The sequence below is a fragment of the Drosophila pseudoobscura genome, chromosome 3, assembly GCF_009870125.1.
Source record: "Drosophila pseudoobscura strain MV-25-SWS-2005 chromosome 3, UCI_Dpse_MV25, whole genome shotgun sequence".
Lineage (NCBI taxonomy): Eukaryota > Metazoa > Arthropoda > Insecta > Diptera > Drosophilidae > Drosophila > Drosophila pseudoobscura.
The window spans coordinates 4,840,134-4,852,972 of record NC_046680.1 but is presented as its reverse complement, the minus strand read 5'-3'; the positions used below and the strand labels follow the sequence as shown (position 1 = coordinate 4,852,972).

The following is a 12,839-nucleotide window of genomic DNA, read 5'->3' as shown; positions in this document are numbered from 1 at the left end:
CGATCAAGTTATTCTTATTATATCAACAAATGACTTTTGCCATCACACAGACAAAGCCCCAACCTTACAAAAAACAGACACGATGTGGAATAAAAACCTGTGCAAATTGAGACAAATTAAGCAAACACTTTGGCATAATTGTAAATACAAAATGACCGATGCGAACTTCTTGGTATATAAAAGAGCAAATCCTTTAAACGTGCTCCATTAAAGAAGCAACGCACTTAAGTCACAGTTTACAACAAAATAAATTTGGCCTGATGTAAATCTCTTGTGGGAATCTCCGAAGCATTAATGCCTTCCCAACCTCTCCTATAAAATGCATTCTGGCCAACTATTGAAGATATAATAATAGCAACGGATATCCGTCAAGCAAAGGAAAATATATCTCTCCACCAGTGGTGTGGCGTGTAGAAACTAACTCATCAACATTTTTTTACCGTTCTTTTCCGTTTTTTTGGAGCTTGGATCTATACCATATTTAACAGCACTTTTACTGTCTTTGCGCTTACAAAATTCGAAGTTATTGCGAATCTTTAAAAGAGTTTAAAAAAAAAAATCTGAAATTCAACAGAAGTTCTAACGGCATCTTGTATCATTAAATTGAAACTATGATTGCCGCAATGTAGAAATTGTTGGAAATACATTGTCCTCCCTAAAATAAGTCGTTAGAGATTTGTTTTCTCGTAGTAAAATTAAGTAGTAAAATTAAGGTTGGCTGGTCAGAGAGCGGTGCCCCTCGGCTTAGAAAAACCCGAGATTTCCAAGAAAATCCAAACTAACGGCGAAACAATACGAAAGCTATTTGCTAGGGATCCATTTTATAATAGCCGAAGGTGGTTGTTTACTGTGGCAACGAAAAGCCACCACAATACGAAATATTTTTTAATTTTAATCCGATAGTAGCTCAAATATGGGAATTTTTAAAAACTCCTCTGAAACTTTATGTTTGTTGGGTTCGAAGTCATAAACGGATCATAGATATGAACTGGCACATGCTGCAGCAAAAGCATTGTCCAACTATCAATCTTTCAGTGTAACTCCGTCCGCGAAAAGGACATGCTAATTCATCCTAAACACATTTTTTCTGGTCGATTTGTCAGCCGGACAGTTTTAAAACACAGATGTCAAATCGTCAATCCACACCTCGAAATGTTCCGCTACGCAAACAGTGGTTCTATTACACAAAAAATATATATATGTATATTAGTGGAAGAGGTTTTCTCTTGGCCATAGTTTAGTGGTATCAATATGCATTGTTTCTATATGAATATAAAGGAGCAGACGTCTCTGCTTGGTTCAGCGAAAAAAATAGAATTTTCATATGTGTAAATCGAAGTTTAAGTTCTGTTACACACTTCTAAAAGTACAATACATCGATGTGAATTAAAAGAAAAGGTAAGTGCAATGTGTATAAAGACAATAAATTTATGTTTTTTTGTGATTCCATAACGAATGCCAGCACAATTGTACGTAACCTATATTTCTTCGTAACGTTTTAAAATCAATTCAAAATTAGTGATTGGACACTCAATTTTGATCGGTTGTGGCCACACCTTGTTTGAATAATATGTCAAAATAATGTAGCACTGCTTTCTTCTAAAACCACTGCACATATATTATTAGTACTTAGGCCCACTTTAATTGCTTCGCAGCTGACTATGTTGAAACCGTTGAGCTTTCATACTCAATTGCTACCAGCGGGAATCAAATGGACAAAGACCCGACTGTTGGCCACGTCAAAGAAGCTCGGATAAAGTCACAGGATCACTACTTCTTTCATTTATCTGGGCCATTGTAAATTGTCAATCTAAAGTAGTCCAATGCAGAGCACCATTCTCACTTCTGAAAACGAGCTGACTGATTTGAAAAATAAGGCGACAAAAAACATCTAAGGCCTTGATGCTTGCGCTCCACATAATTAATTTTACCCGATACTTAAAATGAGTATTGGGGTATATTAGAATGTGAATGTGTGCAACGTCCAGAAGGAATCGTTACCGACTCCATAAAGTATATATATTTTTGATCAGCATCAATAGCCGAGTCGATTGAGCCCTGTCTGTCTGTCCGTCCGTCTGTCAAAGATACAAGAAAACTGAAATCGCAGAATCGTAGAGGATGACTATATGTTCTAGAATGTAAAATCTGAACCAGAGCGTATCAAGAAAACAATTTCATTCTTTCTCGCTCTGTCTCTCTCTAACACAGAGGTTTCATGGTCGGTTGTTCCAATTGCAAAATGTAAGTTCTAGGATCTCAGAACCTATAAGAGCTAGAGCAACCAAGGCCGTTTCGTGTCAAAATTTCGCCACACCCCCTGGGGCATCCACAAATCTCAGAAACTATTAAGGCTAGAGTAACCAAATTTTGTATCGGCATTCCTGTTAGATCTCACTATAAAACTTATATCTCAAAATTTCGCCCCACCGCTTTCCGCCCCCACAAAAAACGAAAATCTATTGCATCTACAATATTGCAGATTCGAGAAAAATAAAAACGCACAATCATAGAGAATGACCATATCAGCAACCGGGAATCTGGATCACATCGGATCATTTTTGTAGCCAAAAGGAACAAAAATTCCCCCTCGTTTTTTTCCGCTCATACAAGTTTGTACAATTTACACAAAAAATAAAAACCATTTCCTGCCTAAAACATGAGCTGAAATATTATATTATATTATATACTCTTCGAATATCGACTGTAAAAAAAGGCAAGTGTTTCCGATTCAACTTGAAAGGTCCACCCCAAACGCAATGTTTTGGGTACAGTCACACCGATGGTGCTACTCGAGTGATTCTCTAATTTGTTTGTTAACTGAGAGGATTTCCCACCCGTAAACACATTGGACTCTTTCGCTGTTGCTCTGCGCTCTCCGGTCGGCACTATCTTGCACAGCTGGGGAAGGCAACCGCCTTATCAGTTGGAGTGGCCTAGGAAAGGCAGATAACTCTAAGCTTCAATGGACTATTGGCTGGCGGTGTTAGATTTGGATATTTTGCCTGGCGCGGCGCTCAGTTGTTTCCTGAAAGTGCGCTTGTCCGAAACAGACGTAAGGTTTTATTTGCCCCAAAATGAGCTGCGGCACGAAGACCTTGAAGATATCCTCATTCGTGTTGGACTTTCTTTGCTGTGTGAGTGTGTTATCGCCAAATCCCCAAACTGATAGTCATCACTTACTCATTCTGTCTCCACCTAACAGGTGCTGGCGGCCCTGACCATCGTAGCATGCTCCTACGCCTTGATTGCCTTCAGCCATAGTATGGCCATTCGGGTGCCCTGCATTGTGGGGATTGTCCTGGGGGCCCTCCTCTTTGGCAGCACTATCTTCGGCTGCATTGCCGCTCTGAGGGAGAGCATTCGTCTGACTTGGATTGTAAGTGGTGATCGCATTTTTTTGAGCAATTACGAGTACGATTTGTACAACCTTTCGTCTATTCCTGAAAGTACGCTGCGATTCTGATGGCTCTGGTATTCGGGCAGATAACCGTGATATTCGCCCAGCCCATTAACTTCGAGCTACTGGCCAATGAGACCATCTACAGTGCCTGGCAGGGCCAGCTGTATCACCAAGGCAGCATGTCCTATTATGAAATTAAGGTAGGCTCGAATACCGATCGGGTCCAGTTTTAATCAGATTCCATTCCTTTTCAGTATCATTGCTGCGGAATGACTGGGCCCTCGAACTATCCGGACAGCGGCCTACGCATTCCGCAGAGCTGCTACTTCAACCAGAACTCAACAGTAACCACAGATCTCTACACAGTGGGCTGTGACCGACAACTGGGTGCAGCATTTATTAAGGGCACTCGCTGGGAACGCATCAGCGACTGGTCAGTTGTGGGTGTGGAAGTAAGTGTTCATAGTTCCTAAATGAAATCAATCTCTGAACTACTTCTCAATCCGATTTTCAGATGCTTACCGTAATATTTGCTGGTCTTTTGGCCATAACCTTACAGAATGCAGAGCGCCGACGTCCGTATCGTTAGAAGCTCGTCTTGAATACATCTGTAAACAGTATTAGAAGCTGTACAAATATGTTGACCCAATATGTTTAGTACAAACAAAATTTACAAAACTCGAACTAAGAACTTTGTATTTCAATTAAAAATGTTTAATGCAGTTTGAGTATTGATAACTGCGCGCCACAACAAGCCAGGGCCGCATTTGAACTATTAGAACCACATCAACTGACCAGGGCGAGCTAGAGGAACCAGTCGAACTAACAATCCAAATAATCGTTGAAAACAAAAGCCGTTACGTAACTTTTTCCTAATCGGATCGAATAAAAATCTACCGTCCCCAGATGTTATAGAAAAATTCCAACGAATCGACACGGAAAATTTGTTACAGTGCAAATCACAAGGAGTAATTTATCATGGCCGAGGCAGGGAAGAAGAATAAATCCAGACTGTCGAACACAGCCGACAGCCTCGTATGGGATATTAAATCAACAGTGTATCAACCGTTCTACTACACACATTAATGAAAAAAAAGCTTATTAAATTGCACAATTTCAATGGGTGATTAATGATCAGACTTGATCATAGATTCTTCTAAAACACTACAGCAAAAATTGTGAGATATGGTTAGGTTTCGCTAGACCACCGAAACCTTGACATGGCGATGTTAAAAAAGGCTTTAACTCATTGTGATCCTGTATTTTTTCAGATTGTTGTTAGATTGTTATCTCAAGATTTATATGGCCATATCGATCGAAGAAGCGGCCAGCAGAACTGTATAGACTCAGCAGAGCACAGTGCTCTTCCGTTACTCGAGCCATCACGGGACACTGGCAGATCGGCACTCATGCCTCTAGACTGTCAATCCCTCATAATGACTTCTGCAGGAGGTGTCGCGACGAGGAAGAGGAGAAATCAGTCCCCCACTTCTTCTGCCATTGCCCGGCCCTTGGAAATCGTCGTCTTCGGATTCGCGGGGCCGCTTTCAGCACGGACCTTTCGGACCTTCCCGAAATCAAACCAGGACGGACTGGTATTCAGACTTGATATTGATTAGATACTTTTAATATGTAATTTATTGTTTAAATATATCGCACATTAACGGAACCGATTTTGGTGTAGTGTAGCGGTTTGAAACGGTAACGACGCTATTTTTTCTATCGGACATTAAAAATCATCAAAAATGTTCCATGCACAAATGTTGCAGCAGACTGGTGGGCCTGACTCATATGCCGAAAAATCGAGCCCCGGAACATGGGCACCATTCTGCATACCCTAGGAAAAAGAATATTATTGAATTAAGGGTATGTTTGTCATCCCAGGTTTCAGTGATGCCAGAAACTAGTCAGTATCTGTTTTTAATCTATCACAAAGATATTTCGCACTTGATTGTCTTTTTATGGAGATCAAGAATTAGCATCGGGATCAAGATTTACCCAGGAAACTAATCACTAATCAGTCTAAAAGTCTAATTTAACGTTTATTAATTGCGTTTTAAAAACAGTTTGAACTGTAACATTATCTACAAATCAAACAAAATATTAAAGAAATAGGGTATAAAATGACCCCATACACTCCGGTTGATAAGCAACAAGTCTTCAAATACCAGCAACATTTATTTGACAACACTGGGGCTGTTTTTTTCTTAACACTTTTTGTTTAAACCTTGTTTCAAGACACAATACAATAAAAGGTAGTATTTAAAAGTAGCTAATCCTGTATTTTCAATGTATTGAAAATAATCCTGTATTCATCAATGGCTTAAAATTATATAGGCAGAGCTAAAAGTCTTGATTAGCCATCATTATTCAACGGAATATCCAAATTGATCAGTAGGAAATCTTTTTCTATTACGTTTTATTTGCTTGACCTTTTTTGCTGAAACCTATTTTTAGACAAAATCCAATAAAAGCAAGTATTTAAATTAGTCCAGTCAAGTGGTAAATTGATTTATTAATCGGTTAAAATTATGTGGGCAGGGCTGAGGGTTCTATATAGCTTGTAATATTCCATGGAATATCAAAAACGAGTAATACGTAAAATATATCTTGAACTCGTCGGTATATTTACGGTATATTTTGAAAATGGGACGGTATATTTTGGTGTATTTTTGAATGTCAGTCGGTATACTTTATCAATGGGTCCGCGGTCACACTGAAGGAATGTTTTGGTCAACGTATTTGCCGTAATTTCTAAGTAAACAAATGCCATCCGAGAACAAGCGAAATGTATTCATAAGCCATAATCAGCACAGTTTGCAAATTGGAACGCGTACGCGGCGCGTATTTGAAAGCGGCCGAATTGTTCCAGCGCCACAATTTGCGTCCAGCGAGGGGTGCATGTCGGGTTCCGGATCGTAGGGTATTGACTTGGCCAACAACAAATAACTTGATTAGTTGGCACCAAACAGTGCTGGCGATCACATCTCAAGCTGAAGACGGACAGCGGTCATTAACACGCTTTAGGCCCAGAAGCACCAGCCGCAGTAGCAGCAGTGGTAGTAGAAGACAATCAATTCACGGAGAACTACAACAAGAACAGCAACATTAACGATGGGTCTGCGCTTTCAACAATTAAAGAAACTGTGGCTCCTCTATCTGTTCCTACTGTTCTTTGCATTCTTCATGTTTGCAATTAGCATTAACTTATATGTGGCAAGCATACAAACCGCTGATTCAGAGCTGCGGTGAGTAACCAACACAACGACACCAAAAAAATAATCATTTAGGATGGAGTGCAGCAGACCTCTATGCCACCTCCTCCTCCGGCTGGCATTGCATAATTTCCTTTGGAGCCCACGTCTGGCCATGTTGCAAGTGACTGGCTGTTGTTGTTCCACTCGAGCGGGTCGCCTCGACTTTCGGTTTTCGGTGTTTTGGTGTTCGGTCTTCAAACCACTTTGCATTTCTTCTTGTTTGTTTTGCCATCGCCTCGCGTGATTCGAGTTATTGTAAAATGCTAAATTTAATACCATTGTCACATCTTTGTCTATGCCTTTGTGGATCACTTGCCCTCGGATTGCCGCGTATCGAATCGGATCGCATTGGATGGGCTGGTGCTTTAATGGGTTTCTTGCAAAGTCATCCGAAACCGCCGCCGAAACGTCGCTCCCTCTGGCCGCATAAAAGTATCGTGGCCCATTATATTGGCAAGGGAGACATCTTCGGCAACATGACTGCAGGTGAGTAGACATCAAGCATCTCTCATCACCAATGTCACAATATGCAGACATAAATAAATAAATGAATGTATAAATCTATTCATTGGCAGACGATTACAACATCAACCAGTTCAAGCCTGTCCCTGGCGAGGGAGCCGACGGGCGACCCGTTGTTGTACCGCCCCGCGACCGCTTTCGTATGCAGCGCTTCTTTCGCTTGAACAGCTTCAACCTGCTGGCCAGCGATCGTATTCCCCTCAATCGCACTCTCAAGGACTATCGTACCCCGGAGTGAGTGCGACCTGCCCTCAAGGGAATGCTCTCCATCTAAGACAGTACTTTCGTTGTAGATGCCGCGACAAGAAGTATGACAGTGGCTTGCCCAGCACTTCGGTGATCATTGTGTTCCATAACGAGGCCTGGTCCGTCCTGCTTCGTACCATAACCAGCGTCATCAACCGCTCGCCCCGCCATTTGCTCAAGGAAATCATTTTGGTTGACGATGCCAGCGAGCGCTGTAAGCAAGGCTCTCGGTAGTCCAGAAGACCGAATAACACCAATTTTGGTTTTCTCTTTCGCAGCTTATCTGAAGCGTCAGCTGGAGAGCTATATACGGGTTCTGACGGTGCCCACTCGGATCTACCGCATGAAAAAGCGCAGCGGTTTGGTTCCCGCTCGCCTCCTGGGTGCCGAACATGCCCGCGGAGATGTACTAACCTTCTTGGATGCCCACTGCGAATGCTCGCGTGGCTGGCTGGAGCCCCTGTTGGCGCGCATTAAGGAGGCACGCAATGTGGTCATCTGTCCAGTGATCGACATAATATCCGACGACAACTTCAGCTACACGAAGACGTTTGAGAACCATTGGGGAGGCTTTAACTGGCAGCTGAGCTTCCGCTGGTTCTCTTCGGAGAGGAAACGCCAGACTACGGAAATCACAGCCAAGGACTCCACGGCCCCCATAGCTACTCCTGGCATGGCTGGCGGTCTGTTCGCCATAGATCGCAACTACTTCTATGAAATGGGATCATACGACAGCAACATGCGTGTTTGGGGCGGAGAAAATGTCGAGATGTCCTTCAGGATCTGGCAATGCGGCGGAAGGGTTGAGATCAGCCCCTGCTCCCACGTGGGTCACGTATTTCGCAGTAGTACGCCCTACACGTTTCCTGGCGGCATGAGCGAGGTGCTCACAGACAATTTGGCTAGGGCTGCCACCGTCTGGATGGACGACTGGCAGTACTTCGTCATGCTGTATACTTCTGGACTATCGCTGAGTGTCAAGGATAAAGTTAACGTAACGGAACGCGTGGCTCTGCGGGAGAAGCTGCAGTGCAAGTCGTTTGCCTGGTACTTGGAGAACATTTGGCCGGAACACTTCTTCCCAGCACCCGATCGCTTCTTCGGCAAGATAATCTGGCTGGATGGAGAGACGGAGTGCGCCCAGGCCTACAGCAAGCACATGAAGAATCTTCCGGGACGTGCCCTGTCACGGGAATGGAAGCGTGCCTTCGAGGAGATAGAAAGCAAGTCGGAGGAGTTTATGTCTCTGATCGATCTAGAGCGGGACAAGTGTCTGCGTCCACTGAAGGAGGTTGCGCCGCGTTCCTCTCTACAACCCGTCACAGTGGGCGACTGCACGTCGCATGCCCAGACCATGGACATGTTCGTGATCACCCCCAAGGGACAGATTATGACCAATGACAACATCTGCCTGGCCTACCGCCCACCCAAACAGGGAGTGATCAAGCTTCTTAAGAACCGCAATGCCACTACCTCAAACGTGATGCTGACTCAGTGCGCCGGTGATGCCAGCCAGCTTTGGAATTACGACATGGATGTGAGTGGACTAAAGCGAATGAAGCAATGCTGTTTATACCTACTAATCCTTTTTCTACTGCCCGCAGACCCAGCAAATCTCGCATCGGGACACTAAGCTGTGCCTCACACTCAAGGCGGCTACAAATGCACGACTTCAGAAGCAGGAGAAGGTGGTGCTCTGCATGCAGTGCGACTTCAAGGATATCACACAGAAGTGGGGTTTCATCCCACTGCCATGGCGTTTATAGGACGAGGAATGGAATGGAAGAGCTAGGAATGCCAGGACATGATCCAATTACCCTGCCAGCAACTCTTTTAACACAATGTGATATTTATTGAAATTTTTGAACGGGGCGCCACTCGTTGTGTTCTTTATTTAAACATGTAACAAACCAACACAAATAGCCGACATATTCAGATTAACACCACCACCACCGGGGTGGTTCACCCGAACCACAATACAGACCCACAGGATTGTTTGTGAAACATTTTATGTATCCAAATACGCTCGAGAGTTTGTTTTTCTCTCGAGCCATATTGCGACGCGATAGAACTTTAGATCTACTCGTATCCTATGTCTATGTCATATTTATTAAGCAAGTTTTTAGACAATTTTTAGCTGTACAGAAGTACGGAAGTACTTACTACCATCGAACACTTGTATATGTCACTTGAATAAACCCTCTGATTGTAGAAAGTGTCGCTGCACTTTTTCCTTTACGAGTTTTTGTTCTGGCTTATCGCTTGCCTCTTGTATAGATTGCAAATTGCTTAAATTCGGCGCATCTGCTCGAGATTCCAGCATTCTCGCCATGAACCGCTGCTACAACACAATCAAGCTTTCGGGCCTGCTCGCAAATCTGCTCTATATGGTAAGCTACTGAATCTACACATATTTATTTCTGACTAAGATATTCTCTTCTCCCCCAGCTGCTGGGCATTGGTGTTATGTGCGGGGCAGGACTGGGCCTCCAGGCAGCAGAGCCCAATACGCCGGAGCACACGTACTTCGTAAAAAGCTTGGTTCTTGGGGGAACAATCTGCATGATCGTAATGTTCGGCTGCTACGGCCTGATCTGCAATCTCTTGTGTGTCAATTTAATCGTAAGTACCCTTAAGATCCGCCAGAAACCCAACTGAAATAACTATTCGCCTGCAGTTCACACTGTTTATACTGATTTGCCTGGGTGCGGAGTACCTGCAGCTGCATCACTACAACAATCCGTCGCATATAGCTACCGACAGTGCCTGGCACCAGCTGGAGCTGGCCTGGCATGGCCTGGACAGTCGACCGGAGCTAATGCATCAGTACGAGGCCACACAGCATTGCTGCGGCTACAACAATTCAGACGACTACAGGCAGTTGCATTTGCTGGTACCCGCGAGCTGTTATCAGGCCACTTCCAATGACACCTACCAGCAGAAGCATGTCTATCCGCGCGGCTGCCTGGAGACTTTGAGCAACAGCCAGCGCTATATACAGCATCGCGATAAGCTCTTCATGTGGTCCATCGTTGGCCTTGAGGTGGGCAATTGACTGCAGCTGTCAGACAAATAACACTGCCTCTGTACTCCTCCCATAGATCTTTATTCTGCTGCAGACAACCGCCCTGAGTGTCGTGCTCTTCAAGCTGCGCCAGCGACAGCGTCTCGCCCATCGCCAAGTGCCGCCTGGTGTTAGACGAGAGCCGCGCTCCAACCATGTAACCGGCTCACGGGCACAGCTGCTGAATGATGCCGATGTCTGATGTTAGATTTTATCAAATGTTTCGTTCATTATGTTTTATTATGTGACTATGTTGCAAATGCTTCTGTGCGAGTATGAATAAGTGTGTGTGGATCAGTAGGCATATCGGCGTGTCTTGTTGGTCAGCTGACAGCATAGCGTGATGCCCAATATGATGCCCACAAGCTGCAAGAGACAGAAAGGGAAGTATTAATTAATAATCGGGGCCGAGAGTATCGTGCAGTGAATACCTCGTAGCCAATGAGTCCACAGTGGGCCCACTTCTCATAGCGGTAGATCTGGAGGAAGGCTCGCTTCACGGCCGCCATGCAGCCCTCCGCATAGGGATGCAGGGCGTGAAGGCCGTCCCTGGTATGGAAACAGCTGGAGGGCACCTTGATGTTCAGGCTCGTGTAGTCCCCGAACCCCTTGTTGCCGCAGCATTCGAACTAAATTCATGGAAATTAGACCGTCAGAAGAGTTTTCCCAGATGGGTATACAATCAACAACTCACCTCTCGCTGCAGCTGCTGAATGGCGCCCTGATGGACTAGCTCCTCCATCCACAGGGCCATGACGTAGACCTCGGTGGCGTCCAGCTGCTTGTTCTCGTTGTAGTGGGAGAGCTTCCAGATGTGCGACACAATCAGGATTCCCAACAGAGTCAGGTGCTAAAACTTGTTCCGCTTGCAGTTGACTTTTTGTATTGAAGCCTAGGACAGCTGATACTCACCACTACCAGGACCTTGATGGAGCCCAGGAAAGCGCCGAGGCATCCAATAAAGGCTGCCAAAATCAGAGTCCCCGCCATGCCCAGCTGCACGAACTTTTGCAGATGCTCGGCGGAACCCTCGTCATACCTATCCAGCTCGTAGACACCGGCCAGGGCGGCCAGGATGCCGATGATCTAGATGATGATTAAAAATAAATATATATGCACATTAACTATTTGTTAATGGGCCGTGAAATGGCCAAACAAAATAGAAAAAAAATCTTTAGAGACAAAAGTTCGCTATGTAGGCGACGTCATCGGAGCGCGAGAGAAGCGAAAATACAAAATAAAAGAAAATATTGGCATAAAAATAAATTGAATTACTTTGGGCTTTATTTTTAAATGGCATATACACAGATCTCTCTCCGATTTCTTTCGTTTCAAATGTGCCAAAGGAACCACAAACGCAAAATGAGGAAAAATGAACGCCAAGTGACATGTTGTCTGGCAGAAATGGAAAATTCGGAATGGAGTGGGATTTGTTTGCTGCCAAATTGGCCATCTACACAGGCAGCGGCAGCCCAAAACGAAAAAAATTACATTCGACAATGAAAAATGCCACAAAATGTAAGAAATTAAATGATTTCGCTTTGACGGCCGACGGCCGAGATGAACTCGGATACAATACAATCCATTACTCATTCGCCGTGTGAGTCAATGAGCGGAACATAGTACATATTTATTCTCAATGAAATGATTTACTACATGCCACTGCTTAGCACTTAATTTATGTATTTCAATTGCTTGCACACGAAAATTTGTGATCGTAAATAACTCATGCGCCGTGTGGAGCGACGAAACTCTTACCAAAGTAATTGTATTGAAGACCACCGCAGTCCATTGCAGGCACACGCGAATGGTTGGCATTCTGACACCTCTATTACCAATATATCACCCTCGTACGAGCTATAATAATTATATTTTCAACACTGTGAAGGCACAACACTGCGACTCCAGCTGCACACGCTTTTCTCTCGGGGGAAATTCGTTTTCCACTCGCGTCCGACTGTTTCCGACGCGCGCCGCTTGTGACCCAAACTGTTAATGCCTTCGGCTGCCGCGAAGAGAACTCGTTCAGCCCAAAGCAAAATAAAGCCAAAACCCAAAAAACGATCACTAAGAAGCAGCGAAATGTTTACAAATCCGCTGAGTAGCTGTCCGTGCCGTGTCCGCGTCCGGGTTGGGGTCCGTCTTGGTCTCCGCCTCGGTATTTTGTGTGTGCCGGTCGTTACTCGTAGAGTCCGGCGCTCATCTTCTTTCCCACGCGCGTCCCGACGAGTGGCCGAGATTTATATTTTTATTTGCGTCTTTATAGGCAGACATATACTCGTACTCGTACATCTATCTACTTAGTCGCATCTCTGATATTCCGCATATAGTTGGCAAAAATAAAATT

The 12,839-nt window shown here is 44.3% G+C and overlaps 4 protein-coding genes across 4 annotated transcripts; 3 read left to right on the top strand and 1 right to left on the bottom strand.

Moving 5' to 3' along the window:
- The first annotated feature begins 2,986 nt into the window (after positions 1 to 2,986).
- On the top strand, positions 2,987 to 4,126 carry Tsp42Eq (Tetraspanin 42Eq). Its single transcript, XM_001360151.4, has 5 exons — positions 2,987 to 3,137; positions 3,206 to 3,379; positions 3,451 to 3,603; positions 3,658 to 3,855; positions 3,918 to 4,126. The coding sequence occupies exons 1-5, from the start codon at positions 3,078 to 3,080 to the stop codon at positions 3,990 to 3,992; spliced, it is 660 nt and encodes a 219-aa protein (XP_001360188.1). The 5' UTR covers positions 2,987 to 3,077; the 3' UTR covers positions 3,993 to 4,126.
- Positions 4,127 to 6,087: 1,961 nt separating this feature from the next.
- Positions 6,088 to 9,643, top strand: Pgant3 (Polypeptide N-Acetylgalactosaminyltransferase 3). Its single transcript, XM_001360150.4, has 6 exons — positions 6,088 to 6,651; positions 7,046 to 7,146; positions 7,236 to 7,416; positions 7,476 to 7,642; positions 7,707 to 8,965; positions 9,033 to 9,643. The coding sequence occupies exons 1-6, from the start codon at positions 6,518 to 6,520 to the stop codon at positions 9,192 to 9,194; spliced, it is 2,004 nt and encodes a 667-aa protein (XP_001360187.1). The 5' UTR covers positions 6,088 to 6,517; the 3' UTR covers positions 9,195 to 9,643.
- Positions 9,644 to 9,713: 70 nt separating this feature from the next.
- Positions 9,714 to 10,792, top strand: Tsp42Ep (Tetraspanin 42Ep). Its single transcript, XM_001360149.4, has 4 exons — positions 9,714 to 9,818; positions 9,877 to 10,050; positions 10,106 to 10,471; positions 10,530 to 10,792. The coding sequence occupies exons 1-4, from the start codon at positions 9,759 to 9,761 to the stop codon at positions 10,692 to 10,694; spliced, it is 765 nt and encodes a 254-aa protein (XP_001360186.2). The 5' UTR covers positions 9,714 to 9,758; the 3' UTR covers positions 10,695 to 10,792.
- Tsp42Eo (Tetraspanin 42Eo) lies at positions 10,728 to 12,736 on the bottom strand. Its single transcript, XM_001360148.4, has 5 exons — positions 12,251 to 12,736; positions 11,405 to 11,578; positions 11,187 to 11,342; positions 10,924 to 11,121; positions 10,728 to 10,858 (listed from the first exon to the last, which is right to left on the bottom strand). Exons 1-5 carry the CDS (start codon positions 12,308 to 12,310, stop codon positions 10,787 to 10,789), a joined length of 660 nt encoding a protein of 219 aa, XP_001360185.1. The 5' UTR covers positions 12,311 to 12,736; the 3' UTR covers positions 10,728 to 10,786.
- Positions 12,737 to 12,839: the final 103 nt, after the last annotated feature.